We start from the raw sequence: 23,293 nt of genomic DNA, 5'->3' as shown, positions 1-23,293 counted from the left end.
CTCGTACAAGTGGAATCAAGCAGTATTTGTCTGCACCTAATGTATATTGGAATGCATTTTTAAGGTTTTAATATGTCTTAATTCATCAGTATAGGCATAGTCTATTAACTTCCTGCTCTGACAGACAACAGAATTTAGCTCACCTATGTCAGCATCTGCTTCCTCTCTGTCTTTTTATATAGCTATATCAGGATCCTCATTCATCCAGAGTCTATCCAATAGATATTTATTGAGTACCTGCTAGCTAGTCACTGTTCTAAGTTGGGATTTTGGTGGTGGGCAGCTAGCAATGAACAAATAAACAAGGTCCTGGCTTTCGTAAAGTTTATAGGAGTGAGGAGACAGACAGTAACAAATGCCATGATTATATGAGTGAGTGTGATTTGGATGAGCGTGAGCTTGCCATTGCACAGATGGTTACAGAAGGGCTTCCTGTATAGGTGACATTTGGCTGGAGTCTAAAAGTACCCAGCCACGGAAAGATCTCGGAACAGTTTTTTTTTTTTTTTTTTTTTTTTTTTAATGTAAAAGGAACAGCGAATGTAAAGGCCCTGAAGAGGAAAAAAGCTTGTCATGTTAGAGGAATGAAGAGGAGTTTGAGGTAAACAGATTAACAAATTCATATGAAAAAAATGAAAAAAAATGTTTTGCCAGAGTGTGTATCCTTATTATTTTACCAAATATCACCACAAACAAAAATGACTGAATGACTTACAATTAAATAATGCTAAAATAACATTCTTGCCCTGCTTTTTACAGAGTATTGTGAAATTATGTGTTCTGCATGTTTTTGAGTTATAGTTGCTTCTGGTTAGCTGGAAAATAGAGAAATTTAGTGGTCAAAACTGAGACTTTGTCAAAAACATTTTTTCTAGTTCATTACACACCTGGTTCTCAGAATTTAAAAAAACTAATTATTAATAAATTTAAATTATACTTCTTTGGGGGAAAAAAAGGAGTTGGATAATGGTGGATACATGTCATTTGTTCAAACCCATAGAATGTTTGACACCAAGAGTGAACCCTCATGTACACTATGGACTTGGGTGATAATGATGTGTCCGCCTAAGTCCATCAGTTGTAACATATGCGCCACTGTGATGGGGATGTTGATAACAGAGGAGGCTGTACATGTGTGGGGGGCAGAGGGTATATGGGAACTTTATATACTTTCCTCTCAATGCTATGAACTTAAAACTGCTCTAAAAGTTAATGTCTTAAAAAAATAAATCATAGGGAAAAAAAGCAGTTGGAGGTGAGGCCAATGAGGAAGGACTTGATAATGGATTCATCCATCCATTAATTTACTCAGCAAATATTAGCGCTGGTGCCAGAACTTTTCTTGGCTCTGGCACAATATTATTGAACAAGACACAGAAAACCCTTGCCTTTATGGAGCTTTCATTTTCCTTGTGAGACAGATGTATAATATTGTCTTATTTTTATGCCTAAAATAAAGGGAGCAAGAGAAAATGATAGGGATTGGGAGGCTATTTTTACATATGTATGTGTGTGTGAATACATATACACACATATGTACATATACATATCTATATTTAACTTCTTTCTATATATCTAATATATAGATATTGAGAAAGAGATATATCTATGTATCTATATCCATATCTGTTTCTATATAGTGAGATAAGTATTTCTATATCTGTCTGTCTGTCTACCTAAGACCTCTCAGGAGGTGGCATTTGAGTGGAGATCTGAAAGAAGTAAGACACGTGAAGATTGGAGAAGGGAGTTTCAGGTTTGATGTACATCACATGTAAAAGCAGGAATGAATATGGTGTGTTCACTGAAGGACAAGAAGGCCAGTACGGTGGACCAGAGTAAGCAACAAAGAGAGTTGTAGGAGATAGATTAGAGAGATAGGAGGGGCCAGGTTATGAGGCCATTGTGTACTATGGCTAAAAATAAACATTTTGTTCCATGTGTGATGGGCTGCTACTGTAGGGTTCCGGGAAGGGGAGGGGGGATCAGTATTATGGTCTGAGATTTTAAAGGAATTTTCCTGACTGCTGTGGGGATAGGTTTTAGGAGGGCAAGGATAGAGGCTGAGAAACCAGTTAGGAGGTTGTTACACTAGTCTGGTTGCCATATAATGGTGGCTAGGACTAGAGTAGCAACAGCAAAAAGAATTGGTTAGATTTGGGGTATCTTTTGAAGGAAGAACTGACTGAATTTGCTCATGGTTGCATTCATTCATTCAAGTTGAGAACTCAACATATGCAGGCACTGATCTAGTCAAGAGCTCTGATGGCTTGGATTAGAGTGGTAGCAGTAGAGGTGGTAATAAATTATTGGATTTGAGATGTATTTTGCAGGTGTAACTGGAAGAGTTTGCTAATAGATTAGATGTAAGAGGTGAGACAAAAAGTCAGAGATAGAACTTTTTTTTAAATGGAGTTCCATTTAATATTTATTTATTTATTTACTTAGGCCACGCCGGGTCTTAGTTGCGGCATGTGTGCTCTTTTTTTAGTTTTGGCATGCGGACTTAGTTGCGGCATGCAGACTCTTAGTCGCAGCGTGCGAACTCTTTAGTTTCAGCATGCATGCAGGATCTAGTTCCCTGACCAGGGATCGAACCCGGGCCCCTCGCATTGGGAGCGTGGAGTCTTACCCACTGGACTACCAGGCAAGTCCCAGAGATAGAACTTTTAAGTTTCTGCCTTCAGCAACTTTGGGTGAATGGTGGTGCTATTTAGTGACTTAAAGAAATCTTATTGAAGAGTAGGTTCTGAGAAGAGAATTCTAATTTACAAATTTTTAGTTTTTGCCTATTAAACATATACATGGAGATGTTGAATAGGCAACTGGATATACTTGCTCAGAATGGGGGCTGGGACTGCATGAAAAAATGTAAGAATGAATATGGGGATGGAGAGGGAAAGAGAAGAATCAAGAATGAATCCTTGGGCACTTTCCTGGCTGTCCAGTGGTTAAGACTCTGCGCTTCCAATGCAAGGGGCGTGGGTTTGATCCCTGGTTGGGGAACTAAGATCCCACAAGCTGCGCAGTATGGCCGAAAAAAGAAGAAAATAAAGAATGACTCCTTGGTTTTTGGCTTTAGCAATTGGGTAGATGATGATTCCATTTACTGACATGGGGAAGACAAGACCCCCATGTAATAGCGTAATAGACCCAGTTTTAGGTGGGAAAAATCTGCTTTGGCTGTGTTAGATTTGCAGTAACTGTTGTATGTCTGTTAGGTTCAGTTTCCTTTTCTCATGTCTGTAACTTTAAACAATATGTGCAAGCCTCCATCTGTGTTTATCAATTGTAGATCGTATCTTTTGATTCCCTACCTTTAAGGTGAAGATATTAGTATTCCCACTCTTTCCTCTCTTATCACTCTATTTTCCATAATTTGCCAGCTGTACCTTTACTTTTATATTGTCAAGGTTAGTGATATTTACATGCTGTTCTAGAACACAAAACTAAGTCCCACATAATGATTTTAAAAAGTCAAAATCAGTAAAAAGTCATAAGTGATTTTTAAAATATCACTTTCTAGATTCAGATTCAATGCAGTCCCATTTAAAGTCCCACGGATGGATAAGCTGACTGAAATTTATGTGGAAATGCAAAAGACTTAGAAACTGAGTCCCTTATGTAGAAGAAGAGCGAAGTTGGAGGACTTAGACCACTTGATTTAAACACTTACTCTGAAGCTACAGTAATGAAGACAGTGGTGTTAGGTTAGGCGTATAGAGCAATGAATAGAATAGAGTGACGGTCCCCAACCTTTTTGGCACCAGGGGCTGGTTTCGTGGAAGACAGTTTTTCCATGGATGGGGTTGGGGGGTGGTGCAGGCAGTAATGTGAGCGGTGGGGAGCGATGGGGAGTGGCAGATGAAGCTTTGCTCTCTTGCCCCCCCCGCTCACCTCCTGCTGTGCGTCTCGGTTCTTAACAGGCTGTGGACTGGTACCGGTCCGCGGCCCGGGGGCTGGGGACCCCTGGAATAGAGAGTCTAGAAATTGGCCCTGTTCTGTGTTCTTTTATGTGATAGTTAGCTATGGCCACAAGAGAGGACTCAGAGAGGCTCAGGAAAAAGTTTATTACCCTCAGAGATCCTAGAAACAGGAGCGATGGATTGCCGCACAGCATCGTGTGCGGGAAGCCTCAGGGTGGTCTGGAGGCAGAAAGGAGGAGAAAGGGGAAAACTGAGGCTAGAGCCTTTATTAAGGTTTCCGCAGGATTACTCAGCCATAAAAAGGAACGAAATTGGGTCATTTGTAGAGACGTGGATGGACCTTGAGACTGTCATACAGAGTGAAGTAAGTCAGAAAGAGAAAAACCAACATCGTATATTAATGCATACATGTGGAATCTGAAAAAATTGGAATAGACGATCTTATTTACAAAACAGAAATAGAGACACAGACGTAGAGAACAAAGGGGGGGGTGGGATGAATTGGGAGGTTGGGATTGACATATATATACTATTGATACTATGTATAAAATAGATAACTAATGAGAACCTACTGTATAGCACAGGGAACTCTATGCAATGCTCTGTGGTGACCTAAATGGGAAGGAAATCCAAAACATAGGGGATATATGTATACCTATAGCTGATTCACTTTGCTGTACAGTAGAAACTAACACAACATTGTAAAGCAACTATACTCCAATAAAACTTAAAAAAAAAAAAGGTTTCCTCAGGAAAGGCAAGGCAGGGTAAGGTAAACAGTTTAGGATTGGCTAATTTGAATAATTCCAGAGGGCTTTGAGCTATAGGAATGGCCTCTCCATTCCTGGTACCTGGCTCTATGAATTTTAAAGCTGATGGAGGGAGGTAGGGCTCTGGATTGGTTAGTTTGCATATCAAAGGCATGCTCCCTGCTGAGCCTTTTGCTGTCTCTAAGAATTGCCTAGCTCTGGGATGGGCAGTCTCTCTTTCCAGCCAGAAAGGTTTTTAAGATGTCATACTATCATAATATACAGAAAATTTAAAAAGTATAAATGCAACCCCACACATGTATAGCCAGTTGATTTTCTACAGAGGTGCCAAGGTAATTCAATGTTGAAAGGATAGTATTTTCAACAAATTGTGGTAGATATGCACATGGAAAAGAAATTATATAAATACAGTTTTCCCCCATCAAAGTCTCATAATAGATCACAGACTTAAAAGCTAAAGCTCTAAAACTTTTAGAAGAAAACTTAGGAGAAAATCTTTGGACCCGGGGTAGGTCAAGTTTCTCAGGCTGGACACAGAAAGCACTCACTATACAAGACATTGATAAAGTGAACTTTAGCAAAGTTGAACCCTTCTGCTCTTTGAAGACATGACTAAGAAAATGAAAAGACAAACCACAGGCTGGGGAAAATATTTGTAATGCATATATATCCAACCAAAGAGTTGTATCCATAATTTTTAAACAGTGCTTACAATTCAGTAGTAAGATTATCCAGTAAAATGGACAAAAGCTTTGAATAGACCCTTCAGTAAGATATACAGTAGAAGATGCTTAACATCATTAGTCATCAGAGAAATGAAAATGAAAACCACAATGAGATGCCATTACATACCCACTAGAAAGGCTAAAATGAGAAAGACTGACTATACCAAGTGCATACAAGGAAGAACAACTGGAACCTCATACTCTGCTGGTGGGAATGTGATATGTTACAACTGCTTTGGAAAAGTTTGATAGTTTCTAAAAGTGTTAAATGTGCACTTACCAACTAACCCATCAATTCTACTCCTAGGTAGTGCGTGTGTGTGTGTGTGTGTGTGTGTGTGTGTGTGTGTGTATACACACATAGATACACCCACAGTTTACTATTACTCAGCCATAAAAGAGAACTATTGATATATACAGCAACATGAGTGAATCTCAGAAACATTATATGGAGGAAATAAAGCCAGATAGAAATAAGTAGTACTGTTCTGGGACAGGCACAACTAGTCTGTAATGATGGAGACCAGATTACTGGTTGCCAGGGATTGAGGGGTTGAAAGTAAAGGCCCACAAAGGAATTTGTGGGAGTAATGACAATCTATATCTTAATTTTGGTGTTGGTTACATAAAACTATACTCTTAAAATGGGTCCATTTTATTGTAATGTAATTTATATCTCAATACATTCCTTAAAAAATATTGCTCACTGCAGAGCCATTAAGTATGCATAGTTCTTACTTCTTCCTCTGTAATAAAGTGTTCACAACCTTTCAGCCACTCAAAGAATAAGACTGCTGTTTGAGGGAACCATTATAAGATGGTAAGCATTGGGGAGGGAAGACCAAACAGAAGGCTGAAGAAATGGTCTAGATCAGTGATATTCTTAGCGTTACATTCAACTAGAGTCTCCATTTTAACACTCCACTGCTTACTCAAAATCGTGCCAATAGCAAGAAGGTGTTTTGGGACCCTCTGGTATACAGACTTCTGGTTCACTGTCTCTTTTTCAGTCACTTTTCAATCCCATTCTCTGTCCCACACGTAGTCTTCAATTCTAAATTCTTGTTGGAGTTCTGTTTGGCAGGAGTCAAAGACTTTGCAGGTAACTGCCTCCAAAGTTACCTGCCACTTTGAGGCGGCCTCCTTTGCCCTGTTTCTGTAGCCTGTTCTCTTACCCCGACTTTCTGACTTAATGGAAATGAGGTTAAACACCTCATCCATTGATGGCCCTTCCGGTTCACTTTGGGAGTTAAAAACCTGATAATTACTTGTGTTGGGGAGATGAAATGCATGTGCCCTATCTGCCATGTTCCACTAGAACTCGGCGTTGACATTTTGATCAATCTAGCATGGAAGTTTCTTTCAAAGAAGTCCTTAGAGGTGAATGATTTATTTTGCCCTTCCAGCTAAAATGTATCAATTAGGTCATTCCATCTTGATATGACCTCTCACTAGATCAGAGATTGGCAAGCTTTTTCGGTAGAGGGCCAGATAATAAACATGTTAGGCTTTGTGGGCCATAGGATTTGTCATAACTATTCAACTCTTTTGTCATAGTATGAAATTAGTGAGTGTAATACCATGAATTGACTATGTTTCAATAAAACTTTACAGAAACAAGTGGCAAAATGGATTTGACCTGAACCTTGTACTAGATTGACTTACTTTGGGACTCTAATGTTTTTATTTATTATAAGGTTCGTCAATTAACCAAGAAAGTGTAATACCCATTTTCCTAAGGAGTAATACTTTATTCTTGTTTCTTTTGTCAACTTCTTGCCCTATGACCATCCTCCTGCCTTATTCTGTCTTTATATTTGGCCCTATCGGTCTAATTTGATTAAGGCTAGTGGGGAGGCACTCTTGTCCTACGTTTGTTACAGCATCCAGAAAGCTTTTAAAGTGCTAAGTCTAATGTCTATCGCTAGGTCTCTAGTGTGCTCTAAGGAGGTTTTACGCAAGATTTTAATCAATACCTGTCAGTCAACTATAGCTTGTTAGCCAGCGTGCTTAGCTTTCCAGTTTTCTTTTCCCAGATTCCAGCTTTTCAGGTCTTCATGCATCTGTCAACCTGTAATTCATTAGTGTACTACATTTGATGCATACAGAAGATATTATTTATTTGCTGTTAAGCAGCCTGTAAGTGAATGGAAGACTGTTGAGTCTCTTTTCTTTCCTGCAAGTTGCATGGCAGCTCAACTATCCTAAGTTTTGCCTATAGCAGACCTCTGTAGATGATTGATTGAGATCGGAATGAGTCATGAACATGTGGTTAAAAAAAATCATGACAATATTTCACATAGAAAATGTTCAATTAATAGTGGTTATTAGTCACAAAATGAGCTTGTTGAATAAGCTGGCTTAAAAGAATTCGTTTCTTTTTTACATATTTTAAGGCAATTTCTTTTAAATATCCCCAAATCTGAGGAAAATACCATTCCAAATTTTCAGTTCTCTGTAAGCCTAACATGGGGAGGTTTCAAGCCTTTTTGACATAATTCAGATTATTTGTTATGAATGGGGATTACAGAATCATCGATTTTTATCATTGAGAGGTTACCTTAGATATGAATGAATCCAGTCCTCTTACAGAATAAACGTCTAGTGAGCCCTGATTGTGAATTAGATGTGTTTTACTGAAACTGGATTTAATATGTATTGATCCTTCCCACATTCCATCCCACAAAATAATAAGCTGCCCTAAAATGAGTATTTAATCCAACTAAAATTCAATGTTAAATAGTATTTAAATGGGTTATTGAGCTGTAGTGGCTTTGTATCCAAGGCAGGGAGGGAAATGTTACAATAATAGTGTAAAGGTTATTTTGTGTAAGAAAGAAGAAATAAATGGATTTTCTCTTTCTATTGTAACATCTCATCAATCTTCTCCTTTCATAATTAAGCAATCAAAACCGTCTCAGACTGGCCAAAGCAAGAATTGCTAGGGATTTTCCTGACCTTTTTGCATGGCTTTAATTTCAAATAAACAGTGGTAAATATATAGTAAATTATATCTCCTAAGTGGTACTGATTTTAGAATAAATCATCAGATATCTATTGAACACCTGTTACACGCATGCTGCGCCTAGCTGGTAGTATACTTATTTAAGAAAACCAGACATAAACAAAGCTAAAGATAAAATAATATTTAAAAATTGATAAAAGTTTACTAAGTCTTTGCGTTACAAAAGATTTCATTGGTATTACAAAAGAATTCATTGAAGCATTTTTTTAACATTTAAAAATTAATACATTTAAAAGATTTTTTGAGTTACAACCAGGTTTTCCAAAATAAACAAACGTTAAAAAGTTGTTTGTTAGGGCTTCCCTGGTAGCGCAGTGGTTGAAGGTCCGCCTGCCGATGCAGGGGATACGGGTTCGTGCCCCGGTCCGGGAGGATCCCACGTGGCTTGGAGCGGCTGGGCACGTGAGCCATGGCCGCTGAGCCTGCGAGTCCGGAGCCTGTGCTCCGCAACGGGAGAGGCCACGACAGTGAGAGGCCCGCGTACCGCAAAAAAAAAAAAAAAAAAAAAAAAGTTGTTTAGTAACCGTGATTTTGCTTTCTTTTTCACATAAAAATGCTTCTCCCCGAATCACAGTTATTAGATATAAGAAAGATAATTATGTTTTGCTTTTATTTATAAATATAATACATGATATTAGTCAAAGATAACAGTATTGGGAAAGTATAAAGAGAAAAACAAAAGTAGCTTTTTCTTATAGGAAAAGCTGGAAAATTATTGCCAATTTCCAGTATTTTAGCAAATCTACAATGAGCATTCTTAAGCTTATTTATGTACATCATTTAAACTAGGATTAATTGCATTATAAATATTTCTGTGCCAGCAAAATGCACATTGAAAATCCTGATATTTACTACCAAACACCCATCAGAAAGATTAGGGAAACTTATGATTCCAAGGACAAGGTTAGAAAGTCCCCACTTCCCTACACCCTAGAGACTTCTGAATTAATATTTTCATTTATCTTTGCTATACTAATGGGTCACCTATGTTATCTTGTTTCTATTAACATTTCTTTGATCACTTGTTTGGTTTTTAGTTTTTGTTTATTGGCATTTCTTTTTTAGGCATGAATTTTCTCTTCATGTCCTTCACTTTTTTTACTATTTTTATGGAAATATTCACCCTTTTCTTAGTTATTTTATAAGACCTCTTTGTATTTTGGTGACAGTTAACACTATCTACATACGTATTTAAAATTTTCTTTTCCTAGTTTGTCCTTTATCTTTCAACCATATTTGTGGTATTAGGTTTTCTTCCTTCTGATATACATGAGAATTATATATTATATATATAATATATAAGAATTATATATATGAGATATGAGATATGAGATATACATGAGAATTATATATATAATATATAAGAATTATATATATATAATATATAAGAATTATATATATATAATATATAAGAATTATATATATATATAATATATAAGAATTATATATATGATAAAGAATTATGTATATGATAAAGATGAGAATTACTTAAGCCATTATGCTTTCTTTTTGCCTTGCCTGTGAGGCAGCTCAAATAATTGTTGCACACAAGCACGATAATTGCTTAGCTCTCCTGTTTAGCTTACTAAGAATTTATACTCTCCCCTTTATATTTATGTAGCTTGGTAGTTAGATCCCAGCTCTTGAGCCTTACTTTTTTCACCTTTAATATAAGGATGGCAGTATCTACCATTTGGATTATCGTGAAAACCAAATAAAATATTTTTTAATTGCTTAGTCATGTGTCTAACACTGTAGAATGCTAAGTAAATGCTAGAGGACTTTTTTTTCCCATAATTTTTACATTTTCTGTTTCTAATTTTACAACCTTATTTCATACTCATCTTTACTTTGAAAGCAACTCAGTTTTATTTAGAAATGAGTAAAGTACAAACACTAAAAAAAAAAAAATCACATTAAGAGCATTGCCATAGTGGATATGAAGGAATGAAATGAGGCAACTGTGAATAGAGTTGATAAAAGAAGTACCCCTTGTAAACAGTGTCTCCAAGATTTGGTTTACAAGGAAATAGCAGCAGACAAACCACGCCTTCACCCAGCAACCTGACACAGGCAGTCTTTCTGAGCAAAATGCTGTCTTGAACTTGAATCTGAGTCACAATTTCAAAGTAGCTGCAGCTATTGTCTTGGTTGTGCTGCATGTTGTGCTGTAAGTGGAAAAGAGAAACCTCTTCTATGGAGATTTTATAGGCACAGAATTTGGGAGTGATTGAACTTCCAGCTCTCATCTGGAAAAGAACATACTAGATATTTGGTTTAGCTGTCTTCCACTTGCCAGGGTTAAATATTGGATACTCTGGATTTTATTTCCATATAGAAGTAATCCCATGTAAAGGGAGTCATGGCATTTCTGACATCAGACTCAAGGATAATGTCCATCCATTTAGTCCTCTTATTCCTCGTGTTGCGAGATTGGTGACTGGCTCTGTGGTCTCTTCAGCCCCACTAGCACATGGCTAGGATCCTGGGAAAAGTGACTATATAATTTATCATCCAAACCACACTTTTCAGAATGGAAAGGGACAGTATTAATAATTAGGCCAGTACAACATAAGTAAACCAAGATGGTCCTGGGTAAAAATGGCATTTGGTCATTTTAGCTAATAACCCCTTTCTATCTTGTCTTAAAAAAACAAAAAGGTTTTCTATTTTTTATGTTAGCCCTCCTGATATTTCTATACTTACTGTAATAGCGCAGAAATTCAGAAAGCTATCAGCCCTGTTTTGATTTTTTTGAACCATGTGTTTTGTTTTCTAATTTGGAGTGATATTTTCTTTTTGTATTCAAAATCACTGTCTATTATTGAATCCTATTTAATCACCTAAAAGGCTATCTTATAAATTATTAAGAAAGACATAATGAATCTTTCTTTGGACTCTACCAGTTAGGTAATAACCAAGGGACAAATTGAAGGACAGAGGTGAAATGGAAGTTCTTGATGTCCATGCCTGGTAATTCCATACTGAATCCTGGATCATTAATAGTATTAGAATATTGCTTTCATTTTCTATTTGCAGTTATATTTAGGCTGTTGAAATTAATGTTGATGACTCACAACATTCAAAACCAGTGTAAATGAAAGTTAAATTTTTATGTCTTATATGCCCTCCTCACTCTTGTCTTAACAGAAAAAAGCTTGGCAGGACCACAAGCGAGAATGCAAATGCCTTAAAAGCTGCAAACCCAGATATCCTCCCGACTCTGTCCGACTTCTTGGCAGAGTTGTTTTCAAACTTGTGAGTATAAAACTTGTGAAATATGCTTGGGTTTTAATTTAGCATAAGCGCTTGCAATTGCATGTATTATTCATATTTAAGACTGAATTTAAATCCATGTTAAGGTAGAAGGTGGATTATTCCAGGGAGTGTCTTAAGACAAGACTTGTTTTCCTATTAATCACAGCAGTGATAAAGTGCACCGTCCCTCTTTGAAGACCCTGTGTGTGATCTCCTGTGAATAGAAACCTAAAGTCCTATGTTTGGGACATGAGATGTTAGTGATGCCTGTTACATTGCCTTTATTACTTTTCTACTGAGAACTAATGCACAGGGCAAGTATATAATTCTTTTGGTTGCCTCTTCAAGTGAGATTTTAATTAGATGATAATTAATCTTACAAGGAAGGGTACTTATCTTTTTTTCTTTTCGTTTTTTTTTTTAAGCCAACATTCACTGAAATTGTTTCTCCAGTCCCTTTCCCTACTCTGCCAAAGCAGCTAGTGGATTCCCTGAAATCCCCCTCTGGCGACACCTTCCAGTTTTGGGTTTTTTTTTTTTTTTTTTTTTTTTTTTGCCAGGCTTTAGAATGAATATCTCTTTATTGCAGGCTTCAGCTCTCTTGTGTCCTGTTGTCTGTTAACTTCTTTTGGCAATAAAATTTCACAGAGGAATTTAGGGATGTAAAAGTATATACCTAAAACTGGTGCAATGTTATATATCAACTACATCTTTACTAAAAGAAAAATGGATTTAGAATGCCAAATTGGCATTGTCTTTGGACTGAATATACAACATCTGTCACATATACTTACTACTATTTTTAAATGTACATATTGTGTTGAACTAAAATACACAAATTTATTTCAGAGCTTTAATAAATTCAGAGCAACTTTGTCATTATGCGTTTCTTTAATCACTGGATATTAAAAGTATAATAATATTATATTTGAGTCTGAACTTTTTTTTTGCTTTATTAGTATTGAATAGATAGAGAACCACTGTTAGAGCAGAAATGGGTTGCTTCAGAATCACCCAGGGCTCTAGTTCTCAGTCTTCACCCCGACCTATGGAATCAGAATCTAATAGAAACTAACTGTAATGATAGCTACTTTCTGTTGAGCACTTAACTATTCCTAGGCCCTGTGCTAATTGCTTTACAAGATATACCTTATTTCATCCCACAACAACTCAGTGCTATTATTACTCCTGTGTTTCGCATAAGGAAATTGACACCTCAAGTTTAAGTAACGTGCCCAAGGTTGCACAGTTTGTAATAAACTCTTATTTTTATTCATCCATCTTTGCTTTTCTATAATAATTAGTAGTAAATTCCTTACAGTGATACAAGTCTGTGGTAGAATTGGGGAAAAAAATGGAAACTTCTTGTAAAAGAATTTTGTGTTTGGAAATTAAATTGGTGGGTCAAGTTGCAACACAGATTTTAAAGTTGTGACTGATTGAATAATTTAACTCTAAGAATGATGAGAAGGATAATATAGAAAATTATCTTTTTAACGGACTTCCATTTGAATATTTAAAGATATGCAAACATATTCATTTATATATTGGAGCACTTGAAATCGTTTTTGGTGTTTTCCCCCTTTCTTCATAGATGGAAGAAACACCCTCTGAATCGGAGAAACTGTACTCATTTTATGATCTGGAGTCAAGTAAGTGATTCTCTATCAGCATCTTAAGTTCTATCATTTATTTGCTGAGCTGATGAGTTGCCTTTTTTTTTTTAAACTTTGTTTTTCTGTCTCTTTATTATGTGAGGCAGCAAACCTTTTCATGCTTTTATATAGACACATTAGCTTATTTAATTTATTCTAGGGTAGCTTTGGCCCTATAGGAGTTTGTGAGGTGCCATAGAGGTGTCCAAGTTAGGCAGTGAGGGGAGTATAACCCTCTGTCCAGCTAGCAGAATACATTTTACTTCTGTTTTTCCTCCTCTTTCCCTTTTTCCTACTCTTGGTTTCTTTTTGATGTTAGGGAACAGTAATGTGAATGGGGGCTCCAGGGAACATTTAGATAATAAGGAAAGTAGAAAGTACCGATGACTTAGGCTCTCTGACAGCACTGAGCGTTGTTCTTTTCCTGAACTACCATGGTGGTGGCCAACCTCCTTAATACTGAGAGGCTTTGCAAATCTGAGTGTGAAGTGAACGTAGAGTTTACGTTTCTTTCTATTGGCACAGATCACAGATCCTCTTCGTTGAAGTTGTAAATGACTTTTAAGTCAAAAGTAGCAAGAGCTCATGGAGTGAATGTGCTACACAGTTTAATATTTCTAGATGGAGACAAATAAAATCATCTAGTACGGATTTATGGTTATGGAATCCTAAGTGCCAATGATAATAAATTATTATTTAAGGAATCATTGGGTTAATTTATTCTGTTGAACAAGTAATTTAAAGAAAATATGTAGACCTGACATGAGCAACAGAGTTATGCTGTAGTTTCATCTTGATCTATCTTTTCAAGTTTTAATAGAGAACTAGTCATTTTTTTCTTCTTTTTTTTTTTTTTTTTTTTTTTTGCGGTACGCGGGCCTCTCACTACTGTGGCCTCTCCCGTTGCGGAGCACAGGCTCCGGATGCGCAGGCTCAGCGGCCATGGCTCATGGGCCCAGCTGCTCTGCGGCATGTGGGATCTTCCCGGACCGGGGCACGAACCCATGTCCCCTGCATCGGCAGGCGGACTCTCAACCACTACGCCGCCAGGGAAGCCCTATTTTTTTCTTCTTATATTACTGCTAGGTAAATAACATCTCTTGCAGTGAGTTTTACTATGAACATTAGCCCTGCTCAGTAGCAGTGTCATACACGCTGCCTTAAGTGAAGTGCTCTCAAACGTTATTAATTCAACTGTGCACTCCTAGTCCTCACACCCCTTTGTGGTATGAATGAAACTGAGTTTTTAAAGGGGTGATATTGGCTTTGGAACTTTCTCCTTCTGTTTGGGTTGAAGCAGTATCATATTTTGTTTATTATTCAACCTGAAAAGAACTTGAAAATGAGATTTCTTTGGTTGATTCATGTTTTTTTCTTGATGTACTTTCTACTTGACCAATTTCACCAATTTGAACTTAATTTAACTGAACTTTTCTGTTCTTGCTTTAGGTTTTTTTTGTCTTTGAGATGATACTGTTTATCAGTTAGTTATGACCTGGCTGTAAATTGTTTCATGGAAAAGTCTACTTAAATTCACTAACTAAATAAGCATGTATGGTGGTTTGAACATGTGTGCAGAAGGATGTAGAAAATCTGCTAACACACATCATTACTGATTTTGGTTTTAATGTTTTTTCATCAGTTTGTGTATTTATTTTGTTTTGCTAGGTGTTTGATCTTATTTTGTAGATAACGTTTGGCAGAATTTGATTGATAATGTATGATAATGATTTGTAGTTGTCAAAAAATAAAAAGATGCATTTGATCTCTGTCAGAATGGAATCTGGGTAGGAAATATCTGCCTTAACAGCTACCATTGAACACCTGAAAATTATCCATTGAAAGTTCACAGTGTGATTGTACTATTTATTTTATCTTTAAAAAAGATATTAACAAACTGACTGAAGATAAGAAAGAGGGCCTCAGGCAACTTGTATTGACATTTCAACACTTCATGAGAGAAGAAATACAGGATGCTTCTCAGCTGCCACCTTCCTTTGACATTTTTGAAGCCTTTGCAAAAGTAAGTGTTAACTTTGGTATCTTTGCTAATGCCATAAATCAATGCTTTACTCCTTATTTCCTTGTTGATCCGTGAAAATCCAGGACCCTTCATGCCTTTATCAGTCCCCTGCTTTACTGAGTAGAGAATGGGAGAATGTATTGCTTATATTGAAAAGAGTATTATTTTTTCTGCTTTATCAGTATTCTTACTAATGGCCCAAGTATGTTCATTGTCAGCTCTCAAAGCACACCCTCAAAAGAGTGTGCTTTCTTTTCTCAAAAGAAAGTAACATATTCCATTATTTTTTATGAATGGATTTAAGTTTGCCATTGAGTCCATTTCGTTTTGTGGTGGTTGTTTCAGCAATGTAACCTTCCTTGAAGTGAAAGAAATCATTGGAATCCGTTTCTTGATTAAGTGAATTTTAAATGATATGAAAATATAACCATTTCTGATTTTAAAATAATTGCCCAAATTGCCAAAACATTTGTTTAAATGTTTTAAGTCATGAAAATCTTAGATTAGGGGTAGAAAATAGGTATAATTTAATACTTCATTGTGGTCTCTTGGTAATGGGTACCTGAGTGCTCTTTTTGGAAGTGCTTCTGAGGGTTTGTTTGGGTCCAGAGAGAAAGAATGCACTGATTGATTCTTTTTCTTTTATAATTTATTTATTTTTGGCTGTCTTGGGTCTTTGTTGCTGTGTGTGGCTTTCTCTAGTTGCAGCGAGCAGGGGCTACTCTTTGTTATGGTACGTGGGCTTCTCGTTGCAGTGGCTTCTCTTGTTGTGGAGCACGGGCTCTAGGTGTGTGGGCTTCAGTAGTTGTGGCACGTGGGCTCAGTAGTTGTAGCTCACGGGCTCTAGAGTGCCGGTTCAGTAGTTGTGGTGCACAGGCTTAGTTGCTCTGCAGCATGTGGGATCTTCCTGGACCAGGGCTCGGACCCGTGTCCCCTGCATTGGCAGGCGGATTCTTAACAAGTGTGCCACCAGGGAAGTCCCTGATTGATTCTTTTTTTTTTTTTTTTTTTTAACATCTTTATTGGGGTATAATTGCTTTACAATGGTGTGTTAGTTTCTGCTTTATAACAAAGTGAATCAGTCATACATAAACATATGTTCCCATATGTCTTCCCTGTTGCATCTCCCTCCCTCCCACCCTCCCCACCTGATTGATTCTTGATATCTACCCTGGGATAGGGACAAAGGAACCAGTATATCCTTTGTTATTATCATGTGTTTGCCGTCCTTACTTTCTCATATTGTGTGTTTGGATTTGTTTAAATATTGATCATATTTTTAATAATAAGTAAAATTTTACATTTGAGGGTGATTTTGTCAATTTTACAATTTATACACACACATCCAATGATATACTTATCTTGTGAATATTTTTAAAGTATGTTTTATAACCTGCTTATTTTCTAAGAATTTAAATGTGATTAGTGTGATTGCTACAGATTTATTCTTGTTTTTCCCAAATGTAGTTTTATTCTTTCGCGTATGCTCTTACGATTTTCCGATAATATCATCTTAGCATTACATTCTGGTTTGTCTATTAATTAAAATTGATTTCAAAATGTAAGTGTTGTTTATAATGCATCTGAGAAGTTTCTCATGTTTATTTCATATGCTTCTGAAAATTACAACCTATAGTAACGCTGCGTATACAGTGCATACAAGCTCTTTTGATGTTACATGCTATACAACGTAACACCTACTGAAAGATAAAAATATACCTTATGATGACTGTAACTTCATTTCTGGTGTTTCCTGTTGTTGAAAAATGTTCAAGTGCTAATTACTGGAGTTATTAGTGTTCATAATAACGAATTAAAAATACTTTCATTGCTTATTGTAAATTACTATCTTATTTCTATTGTTTCTTTTAAAATAATTTTAATCTCATGTATCTTACAATGAACTTTTCTCTGTGCTGTGTAGGGGGAAATTCTGTCATTATGATTAAACAGACAGAATTTTAATAATGTGCTTTCCTTCTCCCCACATACTTATATTTGTTGTTGCTACAAAAGTAAAACGTATACATTTTTGTGGTGTATGGGGGAATTGGACTCAGAGCCGTGATTTCTGCCTTAAAATATAGGTTAATAATCAGAGGAAAGCAGCATTAACCTATGGCTCCTGTACTTCCTTGTAAAGTTTTGTTTATATTTTATAGACTGTAGTTATTTTTCTGCTTATACATTTGTGCTTAAAAGAGAAAACTCTCCTCCTTCTCCCCTCCTCCACCCCTCCCCCTCCTTGTCCTTCATTTTTTAAAAGAATAAAATAGTCTTAAATTAAGCTAATCAGTGTCCTGCAAAGCTTAGGGATGAGCCACTGAGCTTATAACTTTGCAAGTGTGTGATGACGCCGATCATGACAGATGCGTTGGAAGTGGGTGGAGAATGCTGGACAGGGAATTTTATCCCTATCTACTGCCCCCGCCCCATCTTACTGGCATAGAATTAATCAAAGAGAAGAAATGGGCACTTCAGAGAGTGCTGCTTTCTTTTGCTGCACCTACATGTACAGTCTGTCAGGAGTGGTTCTATGCTGACCTGCCTTTCCCACCTTCAGGAACTAACTTTTTAATTTACGCTTCAAAGAAAGCTGGCTTCACCTGGCCTCAAAAAGAAAAGCCTGTTTTATGTTTTGCTTTTCCTCCCACTCACTTATGTTCATGCAGGTTCTGTGCAGGTATTAGACATGCGAAGCTTGTGTTTTGGCTCCTCTCATTGTCATTTAAGACAAGAGGAATTCTGAGAGCTTTTGCTGATTTGTTTCTATCTTAATTTTTTTGAATCTTTGATTATGGACTTTTCCAAACACACACAAAAGTAGAGAGACAATTCTAATGAACCCTCATGTTTCCATCACTTGGTTTCAATACTTTTCAGACTTGTTTTATATCTGATAGATGTCACACAGATGTTCTTTTCCTTTATTTGGGTTTCCAAACATTCCTTATTACAATTACTCTTTTGCTATCAGGCCTCTTGGCCTCCTGAGAGAGGTGTCTGTTAGTGAATTCACTGATCAAATTATGCAAGTTTTGTTTTGTTTTTGTTTGCAGCAAGCACTCTTGTCCAGGGTTATCAAAATACATGGTTAATTCTAACTCTGAAAATTATCTACCAAGGCAAAGAACCTCAGCAAGTCAAAAGTTTTACTTGGGGCTATGCATATATTTATCAAACTTGTACTGCCTGGAAAGGAAAGGGGTTGGTGGAGGATGAGAAGGTTCTTAGTCCTGAGAGCAAATTTCTTCTCTGCTGAGCTGATAGCTTTTTCTCGTAGAAGACCATGATGAATTCCTCAAAAGTTAGCAATTTGTATTTTGAACACTCTGGGGTTTTCTGTTGAAAGATAGTGTGTATTTCCTGTTGGACTAGGTTCTTAGTGCCTCTTGTGCTTCTATTGCTCAGGACTTGGTTTTGCTTGGAAAATGTCCCCCCGTCCCCCTTCACTACTCTGAACACATTATTGTGTAGCCTTTTTTCCAGTTATATTTCCAAGTGTTCCTTTTTTCTCCACTTCCTGGTTACCAGTATTAGCCTCCCACTACCCATCCCCACATTCACACACACACACAGAGCAACTGGCATTTGGGATTTAGAGATAGTACTTTACTGTATAAAATATCCTGTCGACTTCTGAACTTATTGCCTGGTTGTAAAAGTTAAGTAGGAAGAAGAAATTTTTCTAGGGGAGGAGATCAAGGAGGACTTCACATAGGAAGCAGAAATTAATGGCATGAATTTCAGAAGAGAAGATGGTGTTGGGAAACAATTATAGAGAACGGTCTAGAAATACTTGTGGGGAGCGAGGGGGTACTAACTCCTCTAACCCCCGGGTAAGAAAAATATGTTGACTTCCTATGGAGAAGATTTGAAAAGGCAGTTGTTACCAGTGGAATACATGTTTCAGTTATATTTAGTGATTACAAAAAGAGTTTGAATGAAAGCGTGATGCTTAAAATGTTTGTTTTGCTTTAGGTAGTAAGAGAAAATTAGTGAGGGTAGTAGTACCTCTAGAATTTCTACAGCTGGCGAGCTGCAGAGTGATGATCTGGTTGGATGGAAACGTGGGAGTGATTTGCTTGAAGCTTTATTTGCATAAGTTTTTTTTTTTTTAACTTAGATTGTGTGTTACTTGGGGGTGTGGCTGAATGGAAATAAAAGCGTACGGTATGAGGAAAGTGGTGGTTCACCACTGACAATAATGAAGGTTGCCAAAGGGTGGGAGATGTACTGGGGATACTTGTTAGTGAGCACAGTGGAGGCGTGTGACTATTTGTATATTCATCAAAAATAGAGGCCAGACTCATCTCTGCTTGCTCTTTTTCAGATTGTTTAGAGCAGGGAAGATGTATGTTTCCATCTCCACAGGCCCCTCCTCCTTCCCACTCCCCAACTTTTTTTCCTTCCATTTCTATTTTGAAATAAGATTTCTGGTTAGATTTCAAAATGGATTTATCTTGGCAAGACAACTCCTGTGGTTCAATCTGTTGATAGAGTTCGAAACATTTGCTACAAATATAGAGAATGTATATACAAATAATGATGACTGTAAACTTTAAAAGGTGAGACAATTACAGTTAGAGGGCAAATTTAAATGGGAGGTTGAACAGTAGTATGATGGCTAAGTTGCTTTTTCAGACAAGTGAGTGAAATTCTCTCAACCTCAATTTCCTCATCTGTAAATGGGAATAATAATAATAATATTTACAGATTAAAGTGAGGATTAACTCTAAAGTACTTAGAGTGTCTGACACGTTATTAATTTCTACTGCTGCTGTGCCTATTTCCCATACTTATTTGTATTCTAGTATAAAACTTCAGTGTTGTATGTCTCCCTGTGTTGTCATGTAGCCAAGAGTGTAATCTGCAACTGATTGTAAACCAGAGTCTCAGATGGTTGCTTACAGTTGTGCTCAGTGCTGGTATCCCATGCCTATGCTGAGACTTACCTATCTTGTTGAGAAAAAAATTTTGCAGGCAGAAAATAGTACCTTTCCCCTAGTAACTGGCTTGGTTTCAGCCCATAGCTATTGTGGACAGAAATCGTGTACTATGTCCTACATTCGTCGCAACTCCATGATTTCAGAGTAGTTCCTTGGGATTTCATGTAGGAAATATAAAAGCAAGCTTACTATGATGAATGAGATGTTTCTCACACGTGAATCTTAAAAGGATGAAATTAAATTGTAAGGGTTTTGTTAGTTGTTATGTCATAGTTCACTGAAATGACATGGAATGTCTCTATTCCATCCCCCCAAACATACACTGGTTATTATTGGTAATGGTTATTCTAAATTTAATGTCAGTAGACTTAGTTCTGAGCTTATTTTCTATGCATAGAGTATACTTTTTAGCGATCACTGTGCAGAGTTCTAGAACAATATACTTATTTTTTTTTCTGGACTTAAAACTTCCTTTTCTAAAAATGCATTTGGTAGACTGATTAGAATGTGATAAGCTCTGAACAAAATAATAGAAAATGGACTAGTTGCATAAAATGTTTCAAAACCAGACATCAAATTGGAAGCAACAAGAATAAAAGTGAACTTCCTGACCACAAAACAGATGTCATTGTTCGTGCTGCCAGACCTCTGCAAAGTACTTTTTAACTCGATAATATTATGTAACTGCAACAGAATTTTTTGATTAGAAATTTCACATCTGTTTGAGAAGATGTTCCCTCTTTTTGTCTTTTAAACAAAATAATAATTTTCCTGGTAGAATGTTATTTTTGCTCTTTAGGGCACATCTGTGACCTCCAGAGCTTGCCTTCTGAACTCTAATTTTTAATGCTATTAGGGGGAGCTGGTTTTGCAATATACACTGTGGTTGTATAGATTTGAAAGTGAGAATTTTAGGTGCTTTTTGTACTATGATACTTAAAGTTTACATTCAGTTTCATTCTGAGTAAATTCTTTTTCACTGGGGGAGAATTTTTGCTTATTGAGAAACAGTGGAGAATGGGTTAAAACGAGAATCTGCTAATTCATAGGATGAAAAGAAATAGTAATTTAATATTTTTGATTGAGATATGTTAGAAATAAGACACAAATGATAATATATTTAAGATTATACTTGCATTTGCCTGGTATGTGCCATTCGAGTGTTAATAAATAGTCTATGTGATATTCTGCCATAGCCTCATAATTTTAGTAAAGTATAGAAGTCATCATGGAGGAAAAAATTACTAAGTAATCGCTTATTGGGTCTTTTTACTTGCCAAAGAATGGTGTACCTCAGTAAAAGGCAAGAACAAATTTGTTTATGATATATTCAGTTTTTTAATCTTAAATTTTTCGTTCAGTTAGCCCTCTCATTCTGGATGTACTGGTGCTTTATTACTTCACTGTTGCTGTTAGGCTAATTTGTGGGACACATATTACCACAGTTGTTTTGAAAGGTCAGGAGTGTGTGTGTTTGCCACTGGAGGTTTCAGGTTCATATAGGACCAAATTTTAGAGCCTTTTTGTTGATCAGCTTAGTTGAATTTCACTACCGTAGCATGCTATAAAGTAGTAAAGAAAGCAATCTTTTGAATTAGTAAAGTGACGAATTATCTAATTACAAAGCTTATAAGATGGCGGTATGGTAACTTTGACTGCATTACTAAATGATCCCAGTGACTGATCAGATGTGCCTGGATTCCATTAAGGAAAAAATATGCCATTAATTATTTAATACTAAAAGCAAGGAGACACACCAGGATTGCTAACCTCCAATCACCGGGGTGCATGTATCTCTACATTTGGAGGTAGTTGCTAGTTGAGACATCTCTCTCGTCTGCTCACAACAGTTGCTAGAAGACTTCATTATTGGGATTATACTTTCCTTCTGGTTTTAAGTGAAGCAGGCAAACAGCCAACATTCGTAGCTGCATGCACATCCTGGCACTCTAATTATGAAAAGCAGATGCATTTATGATTTATTTATTTACTTTTTACAATAGATTGAATCTCTGAGGAGATTCAAGGGACAGTTCTTCTCAGAAGTGTTCTTCCAAGTAAAGTGACACTTGTAGGACACTTGAGACTTCAAAACAAAACAATTCATGTATTTTTAATGATGGTATTTAATTATTATGTTCTTCATTATTAACCATTCAGTTACTATTTCTCTTCCTTTATGTACAAATAACCTATGATGAGTTGGTCTCTGTTTATCATAGTTAAGGACCAGATGGCCAACTAACTTCTAAAGTTCAGAAGGATAATTAGTAAATTCTTAATCAGCATTTTTACTTACATGTGTGTTGGTCAAGGTTGATTATGTACATAAGGCTAATGCTCTGATTAAAACTATTAATGGATAAACGTGTTGGCCAAGCCTTGTTGCCTTATTTATTTGAGTGTATAACTTGCCATTAATTCATATAGAGGTAATATTTTAAAAATGACAGTATGTCATTATGTAATGGTAGAGGTTACTTTCATTGCTTTGGCCTTCCCTTTAGTGACAAAAACCTTTATTAGAGTACTGTGTCTCCCCACTAGAGTATGACTTTCTTAGAGCTAGGAATTACATTTTATTTATTTTGAATCCCTAGAAATCTTCATTGTATACAGTAGGGTTTAATTGTTGACTGAGTTAAATAATGCATGAAAGCTGTACCTTTTCTGTTTTATGGTGTATTCTTTGTTAAATATATTTTAAAATTATTACAGTACTGTAAATATACAACACTAGGTAAAAAGGAATCTTTATTATGGTAAAATTCAAGAAGTTCAGTTGATAGCTCAGAATCACAGAAGCTGTTATTATCATAAATTCTTCAGGGAATAATGAATCATTATATTAATTATTCCAGAGTTCGGCAAACCTTTTCTGTAAAATCCCACATATTTTACACTTTGTAGGCCAAGAAGCAAAAATGAATTATTACTGGCGATTTGTAATGCACGCTGAGAG

The 23,293-nt window shown here is 36.4% G+C and overlaps 1 protein-coding gene across 1 annotated transcript in view; it reads left to right on the top strand.

Annotated features, from left to right (window-relative positions):
* Positions 1 to 23,293, top strand: part of SMYD3 (SET and MYND domain containing 3) — a 714,793-nt gene that overhangs the window by 185,081 nt on the left and 506,419 nt on the right. Inside the window, exons 3-5 of the mRNA XM_004270962.3 lie at positions 11,597 to 11,704; positions 13,299 to 13,356; positions 15,246 to 15,382. Of these exons, the coding sequence (XP_004271010.1) occupies positions 11,597 to 11,704; positions 13,299 to 13,356; positions 15,246 to 15,382 (303 nt within the window). The remainder of the gene's footprint in view (positions 1 to 11,596; positions 11,705 to 13,298; positions 13,357 to 15,245; positions 15,383 to 23,293) is intronic.

Source organism: Orcinus orca, chromosome 1, assembly GCF_937001465.1.
Source record: "Orcinus orca chromosome 1, mOrcOrc1.1, whole genome shotgun sequence".
Lineage (NCBI taxonomy): Eukaryota > Metazoa > Chordata > Mammalia > Artiodactyla > Delphinidae > Orcinus > Orcinus orca.
The sequence above is the reverse complement of the archived record's forward strand: the minus strand, read 5'-3'. Positions and strand labels throughout refer to the sequence as shown.